Source organism: Calidris pugnax, unplaced genomic scaffold, assembly GCF_001431845.1.
Source record: "Calidris pugnax isolate Ruff unplaced genomic scaffold, ASM143184v1 scaffold20, whole genome shotgun sequence".
Lineage (NCBI taxonomy): Eukaryota > Metazoa > Chordata > Aves > Charadriiformes > Scolopacidae > Calidris > Calidris pugnax.
The window spans coordinates 30778483-30805593 of NW_015094510.1; the positions used below are offsets into that span (position 1 = coordinate 30778483).

Below are 27111 nucleotides of genomic sequence, written 5' to 3' on the forward strand. Positions count from 1 at the left end.
TTCATTAGGCAGTTCCTAAACAAATATTCCAAGTTTGTTTAGTAGGCCTCAAATGGTTTACCTGCCATATTGTCCAGAACATCCGAGCCCCAATCACCTTGAAACACTTTCACCAAAATATTATCAAATACATTAAGTTCTTTCATGCCAACAATTTTGTCACGGAACAAACGATGTGCTTCATAAGCAACAATTTCCAATACATAGTCTGAGGTTTGTATCGATGATCCTACAAAATTTAAGGAGAGATTTAACTTTATATATTTATAATAAGTTTTACATTTCTCCCATTTTCCATTTCAAAATATGAGATTGAAAATGAGTAAGTGAAATTACATACCAGCAGGAGAGCATCAGTAAGGAAGAAATAAAAGAAAAAATAAACATTATGAAGTGTTTTTTAATAATACCTTTATAAATCATTACAAGATAAAATGAAAGACATTCTATTAAAACAAGTTCTCCAGTTTAGTGCCAGCATTCTAAAAAAAATGAAGAAGATGTTGCACACCAAGTAAAAATCAAAAGACAAAATTCCAAGCAATGAAAACAAGAAAATCCAGGAGATTGTTTTAAAGGGAAGAAAATAACTGATAACAAATATTAAAACTACAATAAATACCCAAACCAGTCTGTATTTTAAAATGCCACCAGAGAATAAGAAGCTCCAATATTCTTCATAAAACTAAGATGGAAGGTGAGACGAGTAAATTACATGCCATCACTGAAAAAGTATATGCAAATGGAACCTTCAGATAAAGCAATGGAGTCCTTAAATGGGCTGAGATTACATATTTATTATCAGTGTAGCTACATTTATACCATCTGATGAACCCAGAAAATAAATGGAAAGCAAGCACAACATTCTTATGCCTTTTATACTCTTTAAGCAGCCCTCTATGTAATGTTTTTAATAATGTAAAAGCTAAAACACAATAAGGAGTAATCACTCATGATCTAGTGATAACAGCAATTTCAGAGACAAAAACAAGATTAGAAAGAATCCTATGCTCCCTATCTGGAAAAGCAAACAAAATTGAATACCTTTACAAATTTTACCATTTCCAAAGCTAAGGAAGAACTTTCAGACTAGACTGTGATTTTCGAGCACTTCCAAATTGTTAAAATATTTAGGCTCTGATATTTAAACTTTTACACAGATGAGATACTTTTCTACATGCTTTCTGTATGTTTAAGGGTGGTTACATTCTTCTGTTCTTAAGTAGTCATAGATGACGTGTTAGTTGTAGTTCCACAGTCACTTTACCAGGTTTATACAACCGGGTATTAAAAGACAAGCATGACAGGCAACTCTCTGGGAAACCAGAAGAAAAGACATATACTCAAAAAAAACACAACCCAAAACACCCCAAAAACCAAAAAAAATGGTGGGTAGTAAGGGGTAAACTTCAAATTCCCATACTGGAGAATGCAATCCCAGCCTATTTCCCTTAATCTAGAAATAGCTCCCACACATATTTTAAAACCCTACTGCAGTTTTTTAAACTTGTTTACTATTTGTTATGGAATAAACTGTTAGTTATTTTTTCCCTCTAGTGAGTTAGAGACAGTTTGCAGTTTATAAAGAGTACCATAGCTGAACAAGTTGCATGTGGAGTCAACAGTAAGACTGATATCAATAATATAGGCCATTTTAGATCTGCTTTATCAATGAAAACCAAGTGACTTACCACCTGCTAAATCATATCTGAATAAACCAAGAACCCACTGAGTCAGAATACATGGCGTAAAAAGGTAATGACTGTGATCATCAACTGTGAGTTTTGCTTGTACCTAAAAATCAAAGTCAAGGAGAGAGGAAAAAAAATGATGTTTTAAAATGTAAAGCACTTGGAAATGTAGCTTTAAATTCTGCTAAAATACCAGATAAATTAGTTCTCTATTTGGTCTATATATTTAGATATTTTATTAATGCACTCTTTAGTTTTTTCAAAAAGTGCAGAGATTAATGGTTTAAATCTTGTTTTCTGACCAAAAAAGATTTTCTCATAATTAGAATATTTCTTCTATACTGTTTTTGATGCAAAGAAATGCATGGACTAACTAGGACTGTTAGTGCAGTATCATTAGACAAAACAGACATTTTTTTTAAAGCAATACCAAGCACAAAATATAAAGGAAATATAAAAGTGTAATAAAAAACTACTTAAATCAGTAACAGTCAGTCACTACAAAAGACGCCTTACAGAAATACTGACTCTTCTCTCAGGATATTTGACTTTACAACTGTATCTTTAATTCAGAGAATAACTGCCTTCACCAGTCATTTGGTCCTGGTGCAATGAGATTTAAACTTAAGATTCTTAGAATACATGGATAACATCATACAAAACTTCTGCTAACTGGTGCATGTTAGCCAGTGACTGTAACCTCACTCCAGTCATAAACACTGGTTTTCTATCATGGTTCTGTCTAGACAGGGACACACATACATTCTTGGAAGCACTTACATCCCCCCAGTACCTACCCTAGTAAGGCTATGTATATGATTAAGAAAAGAAAGTACCTAGGTGTTTTGCTAGATAGAAGTCCATAAAATTTAAAGTTGGAGGATAAAATTAACTCATGTGTCTAAATAACTATTTTTAACAGTGTAAATTTTTAATAGGTAGTCCTTGATATGTGTAAAGGACTCCACTCATACAAATCCAACAGCATCCTGGGCTGCATCTAAAGAAGTGTGGCCAGCAGGTCGCTTACTCAGCTTGCCTAAATAGTGAGGATTCTCTGCAAATAAGTAGCTCTAAAATTGATACCAACATTAGGAAAAAGATATAAACTTGGATTTTAATAATGATGAATTTTTTTATTCTCGTTACTATCAAAAGCTAATTATCTTTAAAAACAAAAAACACCCACCCTGAATTCTCCATCTCCTTGAAAAAAAATTAAATTTCCATACCTGTTCATATACTTGAACCATAGATCCTGCTAGCTGATGTATTTTTGGTAAAGAACCCCAAACAGGGTGGTTCTTTAGGTTTTTCTGCAGTACAGGTTCCAAGTAAGCACTATAAATAGTTTGCAGTTGGTCTCTTTCTGGATAGCTACAAAGAAAAAAAAAGTAATCATTAAAGACTACCACTGTTAATTTTTTTGTTAAAAGAGATTCAAAGTTATATACACAATTACTGACACATTTCAATAAACAGCATCTCCATCTAGCAGCTAAGTAAGATTATTATTCTACTGCAATAGCCACCCTCAGAAATTTTCTACATATATCTGTGTGTTCAAACTTAGAAATAAACAAACTTCTTTACAATTTCTCTGATTTTGCAACCAAACAGCACTTTCACATAAAGCTGCAGAAAGCAGTTTACTGAAAGCAAAATCGTCCAACAGGAAACGTATCTCAAACACTTCACCATCAACAGATAGTTACAGATTGCTCCTTACTTGGTTTCTAGTGCCAAGAGGCACCAAACAGCACCAAATCTGAAGATCCCAAACTGTTAGAAAAGATGAAAGACTAGAACAGCTACATCTTCATAAAGACTAAACTGAGCAAGGGCCCTATAAGCAGTGGCTGAACTTGAGTTCTGAGAGTCAAACTAATTTCCACATACTTACTCAATACAACAGAGACGAACAATAGAAGTAAATCTGGAGGTAAGTTTATGTCTTCCTAATGTTCCTCCAGCAGACATGGAAGCCACAATTTGGATGTTTTCTAAACCAACCCATTCCAGATTTTCATCATAAAATCCTTGATAGGTAAGAACCTTTAATAATTAAATAAACATTTCATTAAAAGAAAGCCAACAGAATATCTTACTAAAAACAAATAAAAAAAAACCCACAAACTCGTGAGAAGTATACCGTTACTACTGCTTTCTTAATTTCCAGAGGTATACTCCTCTTCCCAGTTTGATGTCAGCTGTAAACTTGCTGAGGGTACACTCTGCGCCATTGTCCTGACCATTAATGAAGATGTTAAACAGGACTGGCTTCCAGCTAGACCTTGTGCCACTGAATACCACCCTCTGGACATGACTGTTCAGCCAGTTTTCATCCAGCCCATACATCAACAGCTTTTCTGTGAGGATCCTTTGGGACACAGCATCAATAGCCTTAGTGAAGTCCAGGTAGACAATATCCACTGCTCTCCCCTCATCTACCAGGTCTGTCATTTCATCATAGAATTTTATCAAGTGGTCAAGCATGACTTGCCCTTGGTGAATCAATACTGTCTACTGATGATTTTCTCACTATTCATATGCCTATCGCATTATAACTCATTGAGGCGAGCATTGTCTTTATCTACTTAACATATAATGGTTTGGCTTTGAAGGAACCTTTAAAGGTCATCTAGTCCAACCCCCCCTGCAATGAGCAGGGACATCTTCAATGAGATCAGGTTGTTCAGAGCCCTATCCAACCTGACATTATGCATACAAACCAAATAAAAACGGTACCTTATTGCTGGTTGACACCTGCATCTTCTATTAAAGCACAAACAAAACTAATGTCAATAGAGATGCAGGATGTTAACTCTGAAAATAATCAATGTGGGTATTTACGAGATTCACTAAACTATTTCCAGTATACTTAAGTCTCTTTATAAATAACAGACATAAGTGCTCACCTGCTGCAGAAAAGCCACGAGCGTGCTTGTTCCCCATTTATCAGGTTTGGGTAGATTGATATCCTTTAAGTACAAAACAAGCCTTTCACAGTCCTTTGGTCTGTATACTCGCCCAGTGTTGGTACTGATTACAATGCAGGTTTGACTTAGTTTTTGTAGAAGATGTTGAGAAGTAGTTTGTGCACTGCAGTGAATGGTTGCAATCTGAGTGGATCGGAGTTGAGAAAATGCATAATGAAGCAGCATCCTAAGAAAGCAAATGTGTAGATACATATAAGCATAAGTAATACATAAATGCATTAAAATTCTGTGTATGTGAAGATATTGTATAGTTTTTGAATTAAAATGCATATATTACATAATTTATTAACGTAATAGGTGATGCACAAGGTTTGCCTTCAAAATTTTAATATTTTCCATTCAAGAAATTCAATAAAAGTGTAGTACACAGCTACACAAAACAAATACCCAGCCTAAACACCTTGTATATAGTGATCTAACCCATCCAAGTAAGGAACCTATAACAGGCAACAGGATGAGCTGAATTCAGTTGCCCGCACACAGGCATCTAGTGCCTTTTGAGATGAGACAAGCTACTTAATGTGCCTTTCAGCTGTTGTTCCATGACAGAACAGGTTTTCTAAAGGTCCTGTTTCATACGTAAAAGCCCAACTCTGATGTTGCAGATGCAGAGTGGCAGCCTGAACTGTCCTATAGATCTTCCTAAGAACTTATGTCCTTACCACTACAGAAGGTTTGCTTCATTAGTAACCTAAATAAGTAATATTCTAGCAGAAAGATAAATGATAAAACCACTATAATAAAATATTACAAACTTTGTCAAATAGCTAGAGGTATATTTTGCTTAAAATAGGAAAGACTTTTTACCCCTTTCCACATCCTTCAGGACCCACAAGAAGAAACGGCTGCTTATTGTTAAAGTCTAGCCAGGGTCTAAAGTAATCTAAACCTCTCTGCATGTCAGGAGTTTGGATGACAGGAAGTATTTGGAGATTACTGAAGTCTTCAGCTGTTAGATTTTCAGGTTTTTTCAGCTGATATAGCATTAGCTGTCCAGTGTCAGTGTCATAATACGTGTCCAGCGGCTTCCTTGGATCTGGTGGAGATTCTCGTGCCCAACTGAAGATCTTTAAAACAAAATAAAAACAAAGTTTCTGTTAAATCCATATTCCTAATGACAAGATCTACCATTTCAAGCTAATCTAAAGAATGTTCAAATAATAATTCTGTAAAATCAAACACATAATTCTTCAATTTGATACTTTTAAGGCTGCCTTTGAAAATTCAGTCATGTTATGCATATGCTTTATGATTGATTAAGTCCTTAAGTGAAGAGTAACACTTAGCAGTGTTATCAGTGACATATGAAACATTCCTTTACTTCTGAGCTATTTCACTATAGACAACACGGATTGCGAACAGATCAGATATTCTATTGGTATAAATTTGCATTGTTAGAATACAGAAAATCACTATTCTACTAGATATACTTAGAAATTTTTAATAAGTTTGGTAAAAAACATTATTACCTCTTTTGCAAATTCTTGTCGTGATTTCATGTTCAGATTGCCACCAAGACCCCGTAGCAAGCTAACAATAAACTGTCCACGATCGGTACACCCATGAAGATGAGACAGTCCATTCATCACCGTTCCAACTAAACTGGTTTCTACCACAAAGTCATTCTGTAAATTGCAAGTTATAGTAGATTTGAATGCATTCCTAAAAATAAATGTGATGTATTGCTAGCAGACTATTACTCATTGCTCTTCGACACTTCCACAAATGATGACAAATCTCATCGCTGCTGTTGTTCTAGAAAATTCACTTGACATGGAATTATATTTAAGGATTGATTTGGAAGTTTTAATTCCAGACTATGTAATGAAGTAATTTAGGATAAGTAATCAGAACTTTCCTTACAGATTTTGAGAATCTCTAAGAAATCAACATAACTGTATACTGGAAATTTTCCTTGTGAATGGATTCTTTCTGGATTTTAGTTTTTAGCACTAGAGGATTTTCAGCCTCGGGATCAGTGCCATGGTTTTCCCTCTGTATCCACCTGAAGATACTTTTAAAGTCGAAAAATCTCCATGGGTGAAAGAAACAAGAGAGGAAATGATATTCAAAACACAACAGGATCCTATGTGTTCTCCAAGGGTAGATAATGCACGTCTCCCAAATGCTAGTTTACTGGCCACAGCAGTGGGGATTTCTCCTAAATAATGCTTTGTGCAACATAAGCCACTTGTTCAATGCAAATGCAACTCCTTTTTTTTAACTTAAAATTTTAAAAATAATACAAATGGTATCTTCAGTGTTAAACTAGATAAATGGACCATCTGAACAGAAGCTGAAAATGTATTAAGTATTCAGTTACCAACCTTCTTCACAACCCAGTTTAAAGCCCTTTCAAAATAGTCCCCAGTCCAATTTTCAAGGTTGTATCTGCATTCCTCCGGCTGACTTCTTAGCCAAGACTTTATCAAAGAATTAAGATCTGTATCTTCATCACTAAGTGAAAACGAAACAAAACAAGATTCAAACAAATACAAGATATCCACATCTTCACCTAGACTGTTTGAAGGGAACAAAAAAACTCTAGGAAAAGTTCAGTGAAAGACAAGAATTTCCAATCACTATTTGGGGTCTCTAAGGGTCACACACAAGCAAAGAATCCATTGCCTCTTTCAAAAAGTCTAGGATACATTAACCAAAAGGTTATAACAAGACAGCGTAGAAAGGACATACATACAACCTAAAGTAAACTTGCTTCATAAGTGTAAGCAAGTAATTAAATCACTCCATCCACTTTAGACTAGCTTTCAAGAACAGAAAAGCAGGTATACTTGCTTATTTTAAAAGTATGTAATACTGCTGTGACTCACCTCAGAAAGATCATTCCCATTCGAGAGATTGTAGCAGGAGAGGCACAGCTGAGGTCATGAGTTTCAAATATAAAGTTGACGTTTGAGCCAAACTGAATTCTTTCTCCACTGGGCATAGTCAACAATCTGTTGTCATCCAAAACGGAATTCAAAGATTCAATCCATTCAGGATCAATATCACCATCACAAATTATCCATGAAGTAACATCTATTTCCAGACACAAAAATAAAATATCAAACCCAAGAAAAACATTTAAAGAATATCACCCCTTGCCATTTTAAGACTATTTATTACTCTTTCTTCATTATAACTTAAATATAAACTCTTTAAAGATATTCCTTGCATGCTTTATCTTCTAATGTCTGGTTTTGCTCTCCTATCACAAAATTCAGAAACTACATATCAGTGTTCTTGATTATGATTGTCACCCAAAGTTTTTCTTACCTTATGCTAGGCACGAATAATAACGTAATACAAAAATGTAACTGAAAATAAACTATTTCAGTAATTTAAGCATAAGGATGCCTAACACCCTCACAGACATACCTCGGGGTTCTCGTACCACTTGTCGCGCGCTATTTGTAAGCACACCATCAGACCACTCTCTGGTGTCCATGTCGATATGGCCAAGCAACTGATGCCGAGGCATAGCTTTGGGGTTCATAGTGTACTGCTTCACAACTTTGCCAGTTTTACCAAGTGCTGTCTTTAACATCCGCCAAAGTGTTGATTTACCTGCACCACTTGGACCTACAATAACCACACCCATTCTTTGACGTAGTTGTTCATATAATTCCAAAGCCTTCTTGATCTAGGTAAGAAAAAAGACACTGGCTATGTGAAGTTGTAAGTCTAAATCAATCATGTTCTTTTTTAATGTTTGGCCAATTTTGCACACAGTCACTTTGTTTCTATAATTTTATTTTTTTGAAACAATAGGTGTTTGCAGAAGTAATTAAAATTGGGATACTAAAGAATATAAAGACACCTATTTTGTATGTTAGAAGCATTTCACTAAATTACTAATATAAAAATATCAGCTCTCCTTGGCCACATTTTTATAGAGAAATTAATGAACCTTTAGTCACAAAATTTCATCCAGCTCTACAATAAATAAACATAAATGAGACACAGAACTGCTTGATAAAACTAAATGTTTGCATATTTGATTCTTTCACTGTCCAAAGCATTAATGGTAATTTGTAACTGGCTTGAACAAAACTGTGACATACGTTCATATCTTAATTTTCCTTGCACTGTTTTTCTTTCAGTTACACAACTGATCTACCATGCTTCAAATATACATCAATACATCAACTTTTTTATATACACGTAATTAGAATCTATTAATTATTCTCACTTTTTAATAACAGATTTCATTCAAAAGTAAATAGAAATTAGCCCAATGTAATATTAGTACATTCTAATTCCAAATAACTCATATTGTTTTGTTGCTGTGGCTGATGTTTACCTGGGTGCTTATAATTTCCAAGTTTGCTTCTTCAAAGACTTGCTGTAAAGCTGTAGTTAACTCAGCATACTCCACATCTTTAAAGTCAATGCCAGGAAATACATCTTTAACCAGTGCATCAAATCGGGCACAGTCTGCAAATGTGAGCTTTGACATGGTATTAAGCCGCAGAGCTTGAACCACCATGTGACTTTCATTAACTGCAAATAAAAGAAAAGAAGCCAGATCAGTTTAAGCTGCTTGGTGTTTTTTTTTTCCTTGGAACATATCAGCACTTGAACCCATACTGCTACGACACTGAAGGTTGAATCATAGTGCATATTACATTCAGATTCATGAACCACTACTTAGAAGTCAGACAAGTGCCTTCCTGTAAGTACCCTATATGCCCACAAATGCATTCTAGACAGACATGAGAAGGTTATGGTGCTGCCCATGTAGTACACAATAGCCTAGTGGGACTAAGAGTAGCAGTGATGGTAAGTGCACAATAAGCGCACTCATCTATCCCACACTTAATTTCCATTCATTTAACATCTAAACAAAAATAATTTTTAAAATCTTTAAAAAAACAGTCAACCAGTCCAATGCCTTCCTATCATTTTTATCTGTCCTTGTACTTCTACCAATCTAAATCTAATGCCATATGACAATTTCAGCAAACCCCAAACAGAATCAAAATGGTCTGATGACTGATGAATAATAACAGCATCAGAGGACCAACTTTCCTGACCTAAGCCAAGTGAAAACATTGAGAATCACTCCAAATTACCCCAGAATAATCTCCTGTATCCATATTCTTCTCATAGAAATGCTCAATCTGGAATATGACAACAGTTTTTTGAGATCTCCTAATGAAGGAGAACTTTCACAGATATTTTTTTCTTTTCCAAATTGCCTCCAGATCCAAGTCATGGCTTCTCAAAAGCTCCAGTGACCAAGAAAGTTGTAGTGAATGATATCTGTACAATATCCTAAATAATCAAAAGTTTGGCATGGTCAGCCTTACTTTCTTGCTTTATTTCACTTCTCTTCAGCTGATGAAGAAGACTGCCACAGCCTCTCAAAACAGTCTTCAATGCTCGTAGACCCCAGTCATAGTGCTGCTGTGGTGTCAGAAGCTCCCTAAAGTTAAAAACAGCAATATTGTAGTAAGATTAAGGTGAAAGCACCTGAAATTTTTGTTTGGTGAATTAATATAGTTTGGCTCATAATATGGTTTTAGACAAAAAAGAAACTGATGAGTATTTGTAGCACCATCTATAATGCATTTCAGAGATATAAGCAGTGACACTGAAATTTTCAGAGGGACTATATTCAACAGCTAATGTACTTATTATTGTCCCCAACAGCATGAAAACCTCTGAACTTTATTCTCTCTAATATTTACACTTACAACAAAATAGTCACTTGCATTTCACAACTTCCAGAGTATAAATTCAACACAATACCTGTGAGCATTCGAACGCCCACATTAATATTTAGTGAGCATACCAGGGTAGGAGGACTTTGCCACCTTAATATTATAATTGCATTGAACCTCCTACTATATAGTAATATTTTTATTTCATAAGTTAAATTAGTATCTACAGAGATTTGCATGGTACAGCATTCATATTTAAGAGCTGCACTGAATGTAAAATTTTGAATGACTCCAAATGTGCAGGTTTATGTCTAGTTTTCTTTCTGAAACATAGTTTTCTGTAATATCCAAGTTGTAAAATATTACAGGAAATTGACAGAAGTACGTGTACATTGTATCCCTATAGTCATGCCTGGAGAAAAAACAAAATGGCAGTGATATATCCACAAGGATCAAAACAAAAGCAGCAGGGAAGAGAATTAGAAAGGTAACATGACTAAGAAGAAAAAAAAGCTTACCTTGCTAGATTAAAAATAGCCACTAATTTTCTCCCAAGTGTTTTAGCATCCTTAAAGCCTTCTGAATACAAAATCACTTCTGCAATGAGTTCATTGTCTGGATGAGTCATAGCAACTGGCCTAAAAAGTTGTTTGAGGTTATCAGGCAGTTTTTGTCTTCCTCCATAACCTTTTCCAGCAGGGTTCAGAGTAATAAAAATTCCAGAATTGTGATCCATTTCAACCTAGCATTAGAAGTGCATTGTAATAATATATTGCAATATAAAACTGTAGTGAGAAATGTTGGGTGGACTGCAGTTAGTTACAGTAGTCAGTTTTAAAGTTTGACCCAGGTGCTTATAGACTATTTTTGTAAGAAGAAAATAAGTAAGTTTCACTGTACCTTTTTGCCAAGCATCTCACATACAGGACTATGTTTCTTCAATGCATGTTGAATTGTCTGAATCTGCATGGATACTGCAGACAATACAGCTTCCTCAAGTCTGTTGAATTCATCAAAACAGCCCCAGGCACCACACTTCACTAAGCCCACGAATATGCGCCCCATTGACTTCACATCAATGCCCTTAAAAATAAAAAGAATACTATCAAAATGCAAATAACAAGAAAGTAATGAAAGACTGTCTTCCCATCTATTAAAAAATATTTCATTGGAAATATCCACAAATTTCTAATTGAAACGGACCAATTTCAAAAGTATTTCTAGAAAATATTGCTTTATGTAGTACGGGCACAGATATCCATTTCCTAGATTATACAGAACCATATTCACCTCATCACAATTAAAGACTAACACTTGTCTTCCAAGAAGTCCACCCAAGGCTTTTACTGATTCTGTCTTTCCAGTTCCAGCTGGCCCATAGGGATTTCCTCCAAGGCCCATCTTCATAGCCTGAGTAAGAGTTAGGTAACACTTATCTGTCAAAGGTGTGCAAACAAGTTTAGGGGAATTACCCTGCAGAAAGAAAAAAAATCATATTCATTGGTAGAGTGAAATTACTGAAGATTTAGTTTCATTAATTTCATTCCTCAGTCATTAATTTGAAAATATAACACAACGGTCAAGACAACTTCTCATTAAGTATATGAATTTGTTTACTGTCATGAAGTTTTCCTGATTTCAAATGATATCAAATGTCAAAACACTGTATAATTTTTTTAGAATTATGGAAAAGGGGTCAACACAAATGAAACTGCACTCTGATGTATAAAAGTAGCAAGCATATTAAAAATATGTACATGATAATGTAGCTGCTTTCTATACAACTTATGTTTACCTGATCAATATCAAGCATGAGACTGATTACTCATCTTTTAGTATTTTCTATGAAGCAGCATGCTAAGGATACATAAAATTGAAAAAAATGACAACAGTTGGGAGTCAACAAGCAGCATGAGTGAAATGAGAAAGTGTTTTACACATATATAAAAGCCACCAGATAAAAATTAAAAATACCACACCTGATATTCATAAGTATATTGGAGTTCAGCATCCACCATCTGAACGTAACATTTTTGGTCTTTCATATAAAATCTCAGCTGCTTCTTCCAAGCCCAGTCTTCAACACTGTGAACCTGAGCTTGATTCAGCTGCTTCACCACATCAATGTTATGAATGATATCAAGAATCAGAGCTTTAAGCTTGAGCTCAAGGATTCCTGATTCTGCAAATAACCACAAAAAAAAATAATAATTGCAACAGTGTGGTAAGGAAGATACACATTACCCACGCTCAAGTTCATTGTGCTGCTCTGGAGTATCAGCTTATCAGCTGATTTTATTCAGATCTCATTTCAATTATATATAGAAATGTTATTTCTTATCTCAAGTAATCAGCATAAAATGAGGTCCTGACATAGAATGTGAATCATCATGTAATCATTCAGAAGTGATTTTGGCTGCCTCTACACTCAACAGAGAGAGACAGAGGCTTTTCTGGAAAGCAATTTATTCCAGGAGCGTTTACAGTTATGTCCACTGTATTGGTCAGTGTGGCACAATCTGTTAATTCATCTGCTGAGGATCTGAAAACCATTCTCCATGCACTCTGGAGATTTTACTGAGACTAATCAGGGCGATGTGGAATGAATTAGCAGATTTGGTGCATTAAGTGCACTCTGAGAACATATTTTTTAATTTAGTTTCATTTGAAAGAAATTCGGTGTGCTCCTGTACCATTCTATGATGGGAATTAATCCAAAGTACATGGGGTAATCAAGCAACTCGCTCCAAAATCACAGCTATTATCCAAACTAAAATGTTACTGTAAATGTATCATATACAATAAATGTACTGTATAAAATAAATGTAAGTATACAATAGCTGGAATGAATACTGTCCTATAACTGATGACATTTCTCCAATGGCTAAAGAAAGAATGCAGAAGGGAGCTTAGATAAAGAAGACTTAGAGATTGCAGAAGGTAGGTGCTATGAACTCTATTCCTAATTAATTTATCAGATGTTAACAGTTCATGAATTTTAAACAAGAATTTAATACAGTAAGTAGCTACACAGATGTGGTGGAAGATTGCAAACTACATCTGAAATTGAGTCTTTTTTTACGTATAGGTTAAGACTCATCTTACCTAACCTACACTACAGAATTTTTACATCTGCAGTAGTCATTCAAAGCCCCTCTTCTGGTCAAAAGGAGGAATAAGCACTCAAAGGCATAGTTATTCTGACCCATTTGGACTGTATAAGATTTAGGATAATCATGTCCTGAGAATAACTAGTTTATTGGTTTTGCCTCAGAGGTACTCAAGAATTATTAGTTCAGAGGCAGATGTATACGTCTAAAGTAGATAAGAGAATCACCTGAACAGCTGTACAGACTATATTAGCAGGACATAATGCACCTCAACTACTCTTTGGCCAGTTGCAGCAAAACGTAACACTAGAGCACAGTTCAGTAAGTGAGGACAAATTATCAATAAATATATAAAACAAAAAAATATAAAACGTTAAAAAAATAGGTTTGCAAATATATAAATGCTCCAAGATAGTTTTTAATCTAAATAAAAATCTGTTGTTCCCTCTGAAATATTAAATAAACTAGTCTTGATAGTAATAGGTGGCTAATTTTATGTAACAACTTTTTAAACTCAAATCAAGACACATTACTGATTTCTTGTTTATATAAGCAGAATATTAAATGCTACACAACTGCATAGTCAAAATAAAGAATTATATATTAATGATGATTTTTATACCTGCACTCCCAGTATCCTCTATACTAGTATCAACACTAGTATAATGTTCCAGTTTAGCCATGAGTTCTAATTCTAATTGTTGCAGATTATGGTCTTTGATAGCAGTTTCAACATCTTCAGTGAACTGAATTTGTTCTGCTAAGGAAAGAATCTTTGGAAAATAAAGTTCAAATTACATTTTATAAATACAGAAGAGATAAAGAAAGAAAGATTTTCAATTAATTTATAATTGTTGATCATGTCTGATATTTTAAGTATTTTACAGTATCATTTTTAAACAAGGCCACACATTCGCTAAGCTCTTAAGAACAAAAATAGCCATCTTAAAACCTGAAAAAATTTAGTGAAAACTTGCAATGTAATCTAATATGTCCCTTAGCTGTTCTACAACATGTGGTACAAAACTTTGCAAAGTAACTTTTCCCATTAAATGATGCTTCAGATGGAAACTATCCCATTGTAGGCACACTGAGCCCACACTCTACAGGCTCGGGAGCACCTCTGTCTGCCACTGATCTGCTAACACAGTATTTTGCATCCCGGTTTCTAAGATTTCTGTTCTGATTAGTTCAAGGGAAAAGCCCTGTCTGAGCTATGAAGATTCAGTCAAACTTGGAACTGGAAAGATCTGTAACAAAAACTGCCACCAATTAGGTCAATCTGAAGATTTGTAGCGGTAACTGCATTCTGGGGGAAGGAGAGAGGAACCAGCAGTCCTGTGAGGGAGAGTCAGAGTGGATCACTGAGAAAAGGGAAGAGAATCATCGAATCACAAAATAGTTTGGATTGGAAGGGACCTTTAAATGTCAACTAGTCCAACACCCCTACAATGAGCAGGGACATCTTCAACTAGATCAGGTTGCTCAGAGCCCCATCCAACCTGATCTTGAATGTGTTTCCAGGGATGGCGCATCAACCATCTCTCTGGGCAACCTGGGCCAGTGTTTCACCACCTTCAGTGTAAAAAATGTCTTCCTTCTATCTAGTCTAAATATACCCTTTTAGTTTAAAGCCACTACCCCTTGTACTATCACAACAGGCCCTGCTAAAAAGTTTGTCCCCATCTTTCTTAGAAGCCCTTCTATAAGTACTGAAAGGCAACAGTAAGGTCTCCCTGGAGCCTTCTCCGGGCTGAACAACTCCAACTCTCTCAGCCTGTCCTCACAGGAGAGGTTCTCCATCCCTCTGATCATTGTTGTGGCCCTCCTCTGGACTCACTCCAACAGGTCCATGTCTTTCCTGTGCTGAGGCCTCCAAAGCTGGACACAGAACTCCATGAGGGGCCTCACCAGAGCGGAGTAGAATCACCTCCCTCAACCTTCTGGCCATGCTTCTTTTGATGCAGTCCAGGACTGCCTTTTGGACTGTGTGTGCACGTTGCTGGCTCGTGTCCAGCTTTTCATCCACCAGTACTGCCAAGTCCTTCTCAGCAGGGCTGCTCTCAATCCCTTCATCCCCCCAGCCTGTATTGACACTAGGGGTTGCCCCAACCCAGGTACACGATCCTGCACTTGACCTCATTGAACCTCATGAGGTTCACACAAGTCCCCTTCTCAAGCTTGTCCAGGTCCCTCTGGTGCATGACACCAGTTTGGTGTCATCAGCAAACTTGCTGGGGGTGGACTCGATCCCACTGTCTCTGCCATTGATGAAGATACTAAACAGTACTAGAGCCAGTTTGGACCCCTGAGGAACAACACTTGTCATCAATCTCCAACTGGACAAAACTGTTCATGTTCATAACTATTTCTGTTTATACAGCTAATCTTTAGAAACTGCATTTTAATGAGATTCAAAAAGGGGGTTTTATGTTACTAAGTCTTACCAGACCTGCATGTAACATTCACTACCAACTAAAATCAAGATTTATATCAAATTTAACACATAGATGGGTGTTAGATCAGGTACGATGTAAAGCACTTGAGTATTTCAAATGTTTACCAAAGAATTATAAGAATACATATTTTTAAGAATTTCTCTACACTATAAATGAATAAAACAGATTTGTTTGGAGTTATTTTCTTCCAAATCCCCTTTATGAGACTTCAGAAAAAAACTTATTTGATAAATGTAAGACTACACAGTGGCATTACTGGATCAATTACTACCTGGGAAGGAAAGAGCGATGGATCAATTGAACCTTGTGATTTTTTTCCAGCATCAACACAGTCAACTAACATTTTTTTCAGGGTCTCCTTCATCTCCAAAGCCAAACCATTTAGCCATACCTGACAAAGAGATGAAAAAAACCTCAAAAGTTACATTACGAAATAATTTCTCAAAGATGCTTGAACTACATTTGGATGTGATTTTCTTACCTCCACATCATTTGACAGAAGAACTTTTTTTCTAAGTGGCACAGTTTCTCCTTCTACAGACTTCATGGCAACTATGTATTTAAATTCTTCATCAAAGCTCACGCTATTAATGCCTATTAAGCAGAAAACAGTAATGAAGTTATAAATTGTTCAAGTCAAATATTAATTCCTTTGTGTCTAGTAGCAGAAAGAGAAAAAAAAAAAAAAAAGCCTGCAACAGATTATTTAGCTTGAAGAGCTTTATTTCTAAATAAGTACATTTCACAAAGATTAATACGTTACCAGCAAAAAGTTTCTTAAGATGAGACTGGATAACCAGAGGATTCATGGACTGTCCTAAAATTTCTAATAAGTCATCATCTCCAATGAAATAGAATCTTGGAAATGCTGAGCGCTTTTCCTATATAAAAACAAAATAAATCAGTTTTGTTTATTTAAATTCAAACTTGATGACTTTCTTTATAAAACAAATATATTAATGTCAGCTGTACCTCCAAAAACTCATTCAAAGATCTCTGACATCTCTGAAGTTGGTCAAGTATGGTAATTAAGTTATTTCTTATTCCTGTCCGGGCATTCAGTGATGTTATCCTATTGTCACTCTTGATATCTGACATAATGGATCTTGACAGAAAAACAATAAATAATTTATAAAATAAACATTACAATTTTAATCTGAATATGGTATACAAGTAGTTATGTAAATAAAAATTAAAGCATGGGTAATTCATACAAATATCTGATATATAACTTTCAGTTTTCAGTATTAACAATGAAACATTTCAGAACTGACACCAGTGTATGTCCAATGTAACTTAATAACAACTTTTTCTTGCTAAAATTTCTCTACCCAAAACCAAGAAAACTCAATTCTTGACTTTTCTTTCCTTCTAGAAGTCATTTTAACTCAAATCAACACAGATAATGGTACATATCCTTCTACATTTCTAAAATCTCCTCCCTTTTTATCTCCTTGACTTGTTTGCAACAAAGAAACCATCTGTTTCTCCCCAAAGTCCATCTGTGTACTTTTTCAGTGAACAAAGTGGTTGTCTTCAACAAGAAATTATTCTCAAAAAAACACATCACCTCTGCTTCTGTTGACAAGATTGATCTTGTGTTTGACTGCCTTGTTTGTGATCTTTGAACTTTCATGCGATTCTGTTCTTCACATGTACTCCATTAAATGAAACCTACATTATCAGCTTTATTCAGATCTATGTCACTGTCACACATCTATATCTAATGAATTTCTGTTGCTGACTTTCACCTCCATACACATTCCAATTGTTCCATACATTTTCACCATGAAGAAAGCTCTAGCCTACATGCATCAAAGATACTACAAAAAGTCACATTCCATAATACTGACCTAAAGTCTTCATCAACTCTGTTAAAACGAGCCTGTTCTTTGGGCAGAGCTCCACGACCGAATATCGGTTCCAAATAGACCCACTTCCTTTGAATTTGGTTTAAATTCTGCAGATATTCATCCAACTCAGCCAGCTTTTTTTCCCAGATGGACACTTTATCTTCAAAACCTTTGTAATATGGAGAGTCCTTGAGGGACTGTAGAAGACAGCGATGATCTCCAACTTGGTTGACAATGTCCTTCCAGTCTTTAATAAGCCTGATAGTCTTGCCTTGGCTATCTTCATAATCTGTTAATGTAAAGACAGCTCCAACTCCCCAGAGTTCAAGCTCACGTAATGATTCTCTGATTGTAACTTCACCTTGGGCCCGAGAATTCAAATCCTATGTAAAAGCAGAAATAGATCTAATTTGAAACTACAGCGCTTGCAATAAACTTTCCATTCAAAAAAAACCATAAATTCTATTTCTATAGTAATGAAAATATAAGGATGCATGCAGAACAAGTTATACCATAAAATAAAATATAGTACCTTTATTTGAAATTATTCGTACCTTAAGTTCCATTGCTTTTTCTATAATGGCATCTGTCACTTTTAGTAGATCTCCAAATAACAAACCCTCAAGTGTAGTGCCTCGGGGAAGACCCAGAAGACGGAAGAGATCTAGCCAGTGGTCTGGAGAAAGATGTTCTCCTCTTACATATTTTAAGAGTGGAATTATCATCTATAGGAAAAATGCATATGTGAATCCATCTAGTCTTTATGAAACTTATATTCTTAAACTGAAGTACATTTTTTGGTTCCTGGATTTAATGTTTAGGAGTATAACTCTGAGGAAAACTCACTGCTAAACATGCAGTGTTTACTGTGTAAACTGTAATGACCCTCCTGCTTACTGCAAGGAAATAAAAGGTGCTCAAAGGTGAGCAAAATGTTCAAAACAGTATCAGATGATATTTTGTTGAATTGTAACTGATTTTATTATAAGAACTGAACAATGAGCTAAAGAATGAAGAATAACACCCAGTAAAACCAAAATATTTTTTATTTTATACCCCTTTTTGTAATTATCATCTCACTTTATATTTGTCCACTTCTTTTTGCAACTTTACTGTCATTACAGTATGTTCTTCCATCTTCCTTATCTTGTCATGCCAGATAAACAAAAACTCTTCAAATAGGTATGTTTTACTCCTGTGTGACAATCAAACAGAAGGAGGTTATAGCACCGCAATACTACAACCACACTTATATGTCCATGAAAAATAAAGTAACAAAATCATACCTAAATGTAATCCAGTCTTCTTTAGCTTTTTCCTGAAAACCTTGATAAAAGTCTTCATACAATGCCCAGACTTCTGCACAACTCTTAATATCTTGACATACAACTTTTGACAATGAGAAGTCAGGTTCTTCCAATTTAAAATGATGGCATTCTTCACTGAATAAAAGATCATCATATTATGTTACATTATTGAATTATACAGTTATGGTTTAAGAGATGGTATCACATGAAAATAATTATACTTTTTTTAAGAAAAGCTATTGGCTTCACTGAAGAACATTGCTGCCAACTGCAATTTCCTTATAGTCTCCTTCTTGAATAGAAATAATAAAGGAATACAGGGGATAATTCTCTTACACTCTCCCATATTCATAATTATTTTCCATAAACTTTCATTTATTTCTCATTTAGGAGAAAAAGTGAATTACTTTATGCCCCCAAAAACAAAGCTTGAAGGAAAATAATTTGTAATTGATTGTTTCTTCCTGCTAGGTAGAAAGAGTATGCTATTTTTATTTACTATCATATTTAAGTGTCAAGCTAAGAATTTAAATAGAAAACTTCATCCACTTAAGATTTGCAATGAGCTTACTGCAAGCAGGCACCCAGAGCAAAAAACCTTTCATTTTGCACAATAGCCTATCAGACAAGACACTTCCTTAAAAAACAGGAGAGGTGAACTCTTGCTCATTTAAATTACAAAAGGATTGAAGGAATAACTTCCCCTTCTTAGACCAATATCCCAAATCTTCTCTTAGTGAGAATTTCAGAAATCAGAATCAAGCCTTTAGTGTACAGACACCCTTACATGAAAACTTAAGAGACTTCTTGAATTTTTCATTACAAAAAACTCTAGAAAAACTTAGCTTAAGAAATTCATGTTATGTAAAATCAACAAAAAGGACCCTGAAAAACACATAATACAAATAAAATTAAATTCCTTATATTATCTGTTGTGATAAAAATTAGTTAACATTTTCTGAGATACTACTGCTGAAAAATATCCATAGATGAATAAGTAAGATGTACAGAGAAATAAACATACATACATGAGCTTTTCTTTCATGGTTTCAAGTTCATCAAATTCTTTTTTTTTTTCCTTTATGATCTGAGCACTTTTCTGAAGCACATCCTGATCACCTGTTTCAATGACATCATCACTGGGCTTTAGTTGATCCCAACGAGCTTTAAACTTTTCCAGGTCTTGAAGATATACATTAACACGTGAAATCACATTTCCTTTCATCACTTCTATCTGTAAAGCAAGAATTATAACGAAATTCCATCAATGGTTTGTAGCTACAACTATGATCAAAATCAAAGTATCAACTTCAAATCTTGATCAAAACATGGTAACTACAACGTGATCAAAATCAAAGTCAGAAAACTTCTTGTATAATACCATTACAGATAGTTCTTCTTCCACAGAAGTTTCATCTACCTATTGTTCAAACCGTTTAAGTATTCTTCCTTTAAAGGCTCTCCCTCAACTCAGTAACGCTGGTGTTAACACTGAACTGAGAACATTTATGGATTTAATCTAAGAAAAAAATATTTCTCCAGACTTATTCAGAATAATTTCAACATTTTAAATTAAATGTTGAAAAAACATTAATCTTTCATTGTTACCTGTTCTGTAATCATAAGCTGGTGGCTTTCCATCATTAATTCAAATTTATCCCATGTAGCTCTTAGGTTACTGATAGCGTCCAAACCTGCACCAGCCACAGTTCGCAAAAGTTTGTTTTTATCTTCGGCCTCTTGAAACAGGAGAAAAACCTAAATTCAAGTGGATTAAAAATATGTATGTAAAAATCCAGCAAACCTTGTTTATCCAAACTAGAAGTAATACATGAGAATCATTAACTGCTATATGCTTACATACAGCTGCTTTTTTAATACTGTTTATAAAATAACATTAAAACACGGGACAAAATAGTATCTTGAGGAATTTAGAGAAATTCTAAATCTTGATCCTGAGATGGGATATACAGAAGTGAATGTTTACTAAGAAACAGATAACTGCCTCTTTATACATTGCAGAGATCCACTCAATCAGATTCGAGAAAAGCAGCAGAGCAACAGAATTCGGTAAATATGTACATTTGTGTGCTGAATCTGGCTGGGATGGAATTAATTTTCTTCATGTGGTGCTATGTTTCAGATCTGTGACCAAAACAATACTGACAGGACACTACTGTTGCACCTGCTGCTGAGCAGTGTTTGCACAGCATCAAGGCTTGCTTTGTTTCTCATTCTGTGCCCCCGCCCCAGTGAATAGATTGGGGGTGCACAATTGGTTGGGAGGAAACACAGTGGGGCAGAGATACTCCATGCCACAAAATGTCATGCTCAGCAATAAAATGGGATGGAGTAGGGTTTATGTAGGTTAGATATATTATTATTATATTCCAGTCAGGTGTCCAAAAAGCTTTTAACACAACCCCTCACCAAAGTCATTTAAGGAAACCTGGTAACCATAACGTAAGAACTAAGGTCCTTTCAGAGATAATTAATTAGGGTAAATGATAGAAAATTGAGATGGGGGAAATGGTTAGTTCCTGCAATAGAAAAAGGTCACCCATGGAGTTCTGCAGGTACCTGTTCTGGACTGCTCAAGGTGTTTATAGAATAGTCGGAAAAGGAAGCTAACCTTTGAGACTATAAAGTTACTGATGATACTATGTTATTCCAGGCATTAAAATAGCTCATCTGTGAAGAACTGTAGAACGAACTTAGAAGAAATAGTGACTGACAATACCAGTGACAAAAAAGAATCAAGTAGATAATAATAAAGTGACATATATGTAAAAAAAAGCAAATTTCACATGTACAAGATGAGTTCTGAGTTAATGACTGCAGTTCAGGATTGATATCAGTCAGTATATAAAAAATGGCACCTTAATCTAAGCAGTAGGAAGTAAATAAAATTTTAGCAGTCACAAAGGTAAAAAACAGAAAGGTAATACTGTTATTTCACCATAGAAATCCATTCATATCTTAAAAACTGCAAAATTGTGTTGGTCCTGCAGAAAAACATTATTGTGAAAATAGAAAAGACTTAAAAAGGGCAACAAGGATGATCAAAGTTATGGGTAGGTTTATGCATAAGAAAAGATTACGTAAACAAAATTCTTCTGTCTAGAAAACAGATGGCTAATACAAGACAGACCTTATAGCGACCTTCCAATATCTGAAGGGAGCCTACAGGAGAGCCAGAGAGGGACTCTTTGTCAGGAAGTGTAGTGACAGGACATAGGGCAACGGTTTTAAATTGGAAGAGGGGAGATTTAGATTAGATACTAGAAAGAAATTCTTTCCTGTGAGGGTGGTGAGGCACTGGAACAGGTTGCCCAGGGAGGTCGTGGATGCCCCATCCCTGGAGGTGTTCAAGGCCAGGCTGGATGGGGCTTTGAGCAACCTGCTGTAGTGGGAGGGGTGCCTGCCAATTTCAGAGGGTTTGGAACTCAATGATCTTTAAGGTCCCTTTCAACCCAAACCATTCTATGATTCTATGTGTCATGAAAAGGGAGACTAGGGACTCCTCCATATCTCTTCCAATATAAGACTTAAATGGTATGAAGTTAAGAGATGGCAGGTGAAAAGAAAGTAAAAAGGGGGGATCCAACAGGTAATAATTGATCTACACTTTACTGGACGGTATTCTGGATGTCAAAAGTGTATTTGCTTTCAAGAGAAGAGGAAAGGTTGTGCAGGAGAAATCCACTGATTGTTATTATATGCTCAGGAACCACATAAAACAAAAAGGTTCTGGCTGGAGGCTAGAACTGTGGGAAAGCACCCACATGCTACACTGATTTTATATTTTCCCCTAGGCAGCGACTTTATTCTACTGCTGGAGGCAAAATACTGTGCTATATGGACCAATGCCCTGACCCTATGCGGCCACTGCATGTTCTAAATAAATATAAGTTTCCATACTAGAAAGCAATTACATTTTTTGATAGCTGTTGTTCTGGATATGATGAAATTGCATCTTACCCCTTCTTTTCGTTCATGTAGGTTTAAATATTTTAAATTGTCTTCTGCTATTTCCTCTACAGTCTGGGGTCTGATCACTAATGTTTCCATGGCATCAGTGAGAAATGACGAAATATCAGATAGGTGAGCTAAAAGATAAGGTGAGAAAAAAGATTCAGATTAGATATCTGGAAGAAATTTTTTACTATGAGGGTGGTGAGACACTGGAACAGGTTGCCCAGGGAAGTTGTGGATGCCCCATCCCTGGAAGTGTTCAAGGCCAGGCTGGATGGGGCTTTGAGCAACCTGCTCTAGTGGAGGTGTCCCTGCCCATGGCAGGGGGGTTGGAACTAGATGATCTTTGAGGTCCCTTTCAACCCAAACCATTCTATGATTCTATGATTCTATGAAATGACAATGAAATTTTCCTCCAGACAAAGGAAACAAACAAAATGGTATTCATATGTATTCTTTTCCATCTGGAACAGATACAGCCAAAACAACTGAATGCGAAAGATCAAGGAGTTTTAGGTTAAGCTCGTAGTGAAAAATTAGTAACAGATACTTTCTCTGCACCACAATTTCTGCAGCTTACTGTGCCCAAGAGTACAATATTTCTTTAAAAGAGTATTTACATTAACACAAAGGTCCACAAGTAGAACAGAAACAAAAAATACTATTCATTAAAGTTATTTACCTTGAATAGATTTTCTCAAAGAAATGACAAGAACTTCATACAACTTCTGGATAAAATCATCAATTACAGTTTTCACAGGGTTGCAATTAACAGTTAAACAATCTATCCTGATGGTGCTTCAAGATAAAGATTAAAAAATTAGCAAATAATCAGTAGTATACTTATATGTCAATATTTCTATGACGATTTATGCACGTCTACTGTTTACCTTGATTTTGTAGTCTAATAAGAAAAAATTTCCCTCATATTTCTACAAATAAAAGACATAGCTTAATAGGAAAATTATTCCTATTATTGAAATATTTATAACCATTATACATCTATATGCATTTTTAAGGGGACTATGGTCTAATGCTCTGCTCCAAATAGTAAGAAAATTGCTTGATTTTATATAAACAATGTCACTAAATTCAAAAGGAATACTTCTATACTCAGCAAAATAATTATTTGTACAGTCATGTCTTTAAATCTGTAATTTCCATGAGAATTTACTAACCCAGGTTTCAATAGTCCTAAGAACACAAGACATGGTGAGTCATTCAAGTCCCCATATCTAATATCTCACAGTGACCATAAGCAGATGTCTAAAGAACACTAAGGAAAAGGGCTACCTTATTTGGTACCTTCCTCAACACCAATTATTTTCAACTCATGGCCCTTCACAGCCACATGTGGTTTCTGGCGATAAGACACATCAGCCAATTTGTCTTCTATTCACCTCAGTCTGCCCTTGAACTGATGAAAATCTTTACTACTCAGAATATCACTTAGCCAGTAAGTTCTACCAGTCCATTCTCCTATATGAAATGTCACTCTTTTTACTTGTACCGAACATGATTCCCACCAGTTTCATTTAAGAACTCTAACCCTGCAATACACTAAACTCCAAGTGAATATAAGTACGAATAAAAGCCTACGCTAGCATATTTTAATCTATAAATTATAAGAAGTAATTAAGTGTTTCAATATAGGAATTAGGAAATAGAAATATAGGAATTATTTCATGCATAAGCATTTACTAAACCTGTTCCTAACTGTCACATACACTCCACATGTACAGAACAACTAATTGTTAAAATATCACCATGTTTTGTAGTATTTCAGAATCGGCCCTTAATTCTAAGGGCGTTTCCCATCATATCAAAGGAAGATATTAAAAGTTTTTAGAGAAGTCTGTGCAAAAAAAAGGGAAGAAGTATCTAAAAAATTACAGCAATATTTTTAAAACACTTGAAATTCTATCTGTATCTCCACATAAAAAGAATACATCTACTTTATTATTACCTTTAAAGTATCTGATAGAACACCTTAGTCAAACAAAAGAATAGTTACACTATACCTTGGAAGACGTTCTGCTTCTTTCCCTCTCACTTTTAATGCTTTGAAGTTTTTTTCCCAGTCCTGTTTGCTAGAAAGATGGGTCTCCACCAGAGCTTCCACATCTACTTGGCCAATTACGATCCATTCCTTTTCAACATTATTTTTGATTTCGGGGAAAAGAAATATTTTCCAGATTAAAAAAGTTTTTCTCAATGATATTAAAATACTTTAATAATGTTGTCAAGCTACATTCTCTTTAACCTTTGTGCTCCTCCAATTACCTACAGATTCTCTTAGTGCAAAAATCAGGAGGTACAAAATGGTTTGACATATTCACACGCTTAAGGATAATCAAAACGGATTTTGAACAAGAGCAAAAAGACAGCTATAATACCAAGGTTTCAATGGGAACTATACATATTCTTCAGGCTAGGTTGGCTTAACATGGACGGACTTATTATGCTCTTGCTTATATGCTTTGTAGAAAAGGACAATAATGCACAAATGTCATTGCCCAGTTACTTCTAGAAGGTCTGAAGCCTAAAAAGATACAAATCTAAAAGAAAAAGCAAGCATGAGTCAGTCAAACATTCAAAATACCTTGAATTGATTAGAAACTTCTGCCAGCCTTCTAAACAAATCCTCTGCTTTACTGAAAGCAGTCAGAAATCCATTTGCATTTCTTTCGGTCATAGCAGTGAATATAGACTCTTCTTCTGCTTCACTTACTCCCCTAAACTGATTTGGAATGGAGATGAATCTCTTCATTTCTCTGTAGTATCTAGCTCGTACTTCTTCAAAAGGAGGTCTGAATTGCAACCGGCCTTGCCTAAAAAGTTAAACAAATCATACAAAAACTAATATTTGTATGTAATCTCAGCCAGAATATCTTCTTAATAGAAAAAAAAAAAATCTTACTTGAATGTTAGATCAATAGTTATTTCTGGTAGATTCTCATTGAGTGCTTCTAAGCCCATTTGATACTGATGCTCCAGAGCTTTGTAAAGTTGATGATTCCAGTGTTGTCTCCAAGCTTTCATATCACATGACTTGAAACCCTAAAATTTAACAATGTTTATTTTTATTTTATTTTATTCCTCAAACCATAATTATAAGCTGAAACTGAGCACAGTACGAGGCCTGAAGACTAGGATCTTAGTAAAATTCAAAAAAGTACTACAGCACTGGAACAGGCTTCCCGGGGAAGTGGTTGTGGCATCAAGCCTGTGAGAGTTCAAGAAGCATCTGGATGACATTCTTAGTCACATGGTTTAGTTTCAAGTTGTCCACGAGGAGCAGGGAGGTGGACTCTACAATCCTTGTGGGTCCCTGCAAACTCAAGACAGTCTATGATTCTATGACTAGTTTGAATATTAAGAAGATCTAGAGTTATTACACTTATTTCAAAATAATATAACAAAAAAAATCTATCCAAATCAAACAGCTCAGCGTAACAACTTCACTGAGGTTCATCGCCCACTGGTTTACGATGAGGTTCTTCAAGGTTACTACAAAATGCAGAGGACTCTGCTAGAAATAAGACACAGAGCTGGCTGAATGAGAGATCTAAACCTGTATCACACCTTTCATTTTGTTATGCCATGTAAGCCGCCTTTTAAACAGTATTTCAGAAAGGTCTTGTGTGTTTCAGCAGATGAACATCAACTAACAAGTAGATATAAGAATTTATCTTAAAGAACTCAGATTTTCATTGGAATCTGCTACATTGCACTGCAAGAATGTATAAAGCCGTATCATACACATAAGTCTGTAAATGGCCACTTGTAAGCCACCCAGGGATTTTCAAAAGGGCAAAACAAGTTAAAAAAGAAATGAAAAACTTCTTCCAGCTTAACAGGTTCTCTTCTTATTTAATTGGATAGATATTTTCAGGCAGGGCTTTGGAGGCAGTCCAAGGTTGCTGCAGGAAACTACACAGTTAGTGTCTGCCCTCCAATTCAAGGCTGCCCAGAGGAACTCTTCTAACAAAAAAATTCAGGAGATTAAGAAAACCTGAAATTGTCTCAAGCAAGCCTTAAAACAATTATA

General features: G+C 35.3%; 1 protein-coding gene across 1 annotated transcript in view; it reads right to left on the reverse strand.

Annotated features, from left to right (window-relative positions):
* DYNC2H1 (dynein, cytoplasmic 2, heavy chain 1) overlaps positions 1–27111 on the reverse strand; it is a 159001-nt gene that overhangs the window by 117089 nt on the left and 14801 nt on the right. Inside the window, exons 16-47 of the mRNA XM_014966266.1 lie at positions 25981–26120; positions 25663–25891; positions 25082–25209; positions 23743–23858; positions 23067–23194; positions 20694–20843; positions 20114–20319; positions 19065–19220; positions 18859–18973; positions 18333–18503; positions 17779–18161; positions 16898–17030; positions 16689–16806; positions 16407–16519; positions 16197–16316; positions 14089–14239; positions 12336–12538; positions 11647–11829; positions 11257–11439; positions 10875–11098; positions 10003–10118; positions 8994–9193; positions 8069–8333; positions 7522–7729; positions 7018–7147; positions 6160–6315; positions 5498–5757; positions 4610–4856; positions 3595–3746; positions 2924–3068; positions 1692–1794; positions 62–229 (exon numbers count right to left, since the gene is read on the reverse strand). Of these exons, the coding sequence (XP_014821752.1) occupies positions 62–229; positions 1692–1794; positions 2924–3068; positions 3595–3746; positions 4610–4856; positions 5498–5757; positions 6160–6315; positions 7018–7147; positions 7522–7729; positions 8069–8333; positions 8994–9193; positions 10003–10118; positions 10875–11098; positions 11257–11439; positions 11647–11829; positions 12336–12538; positions 14089–14239; positions 16197–16316; positions 16407–16519; positions 16689–16806; positions 16898–17030; positions 17779–18161; positions 18333–18503; positions 18859–18973; positions 19065–19220; positions 20114–20319; positions 20694–20843; positions 23067–23194; positions 23743–23858; positions 25082–25209; positions 25663–25891; positions 25981–26120 (5500 nt within the window). The remainder of the gene's footprint in view (positions 1–61; positions 230–1691; positions 1795–2923; positions 3069–3594; positions 3747–4609; positions 4857–5497; positions 5758–6159; positions 6316–7017; positions 7148–7521; positions 7730–8068; positions 8334–8993; positions 9194–10002; positions 10119–10874; positions 11099–11256; positions 11440–11646; positions 11830–12335; positions 12539–14088; positions 14240–16196; positions 16317–16406; positions 16520–16688; positions 16807–16897; positions 17031–17778; positions 18162–18332; positions 18504–18858; positions 18974–19064; positions 19221–20113; positions 20320–20693; positions 20844–23066; positions 23195–23742; positions 23859–25081; positions 25210–25662; positions 25892–25980; positions 26121–27111) is intronic.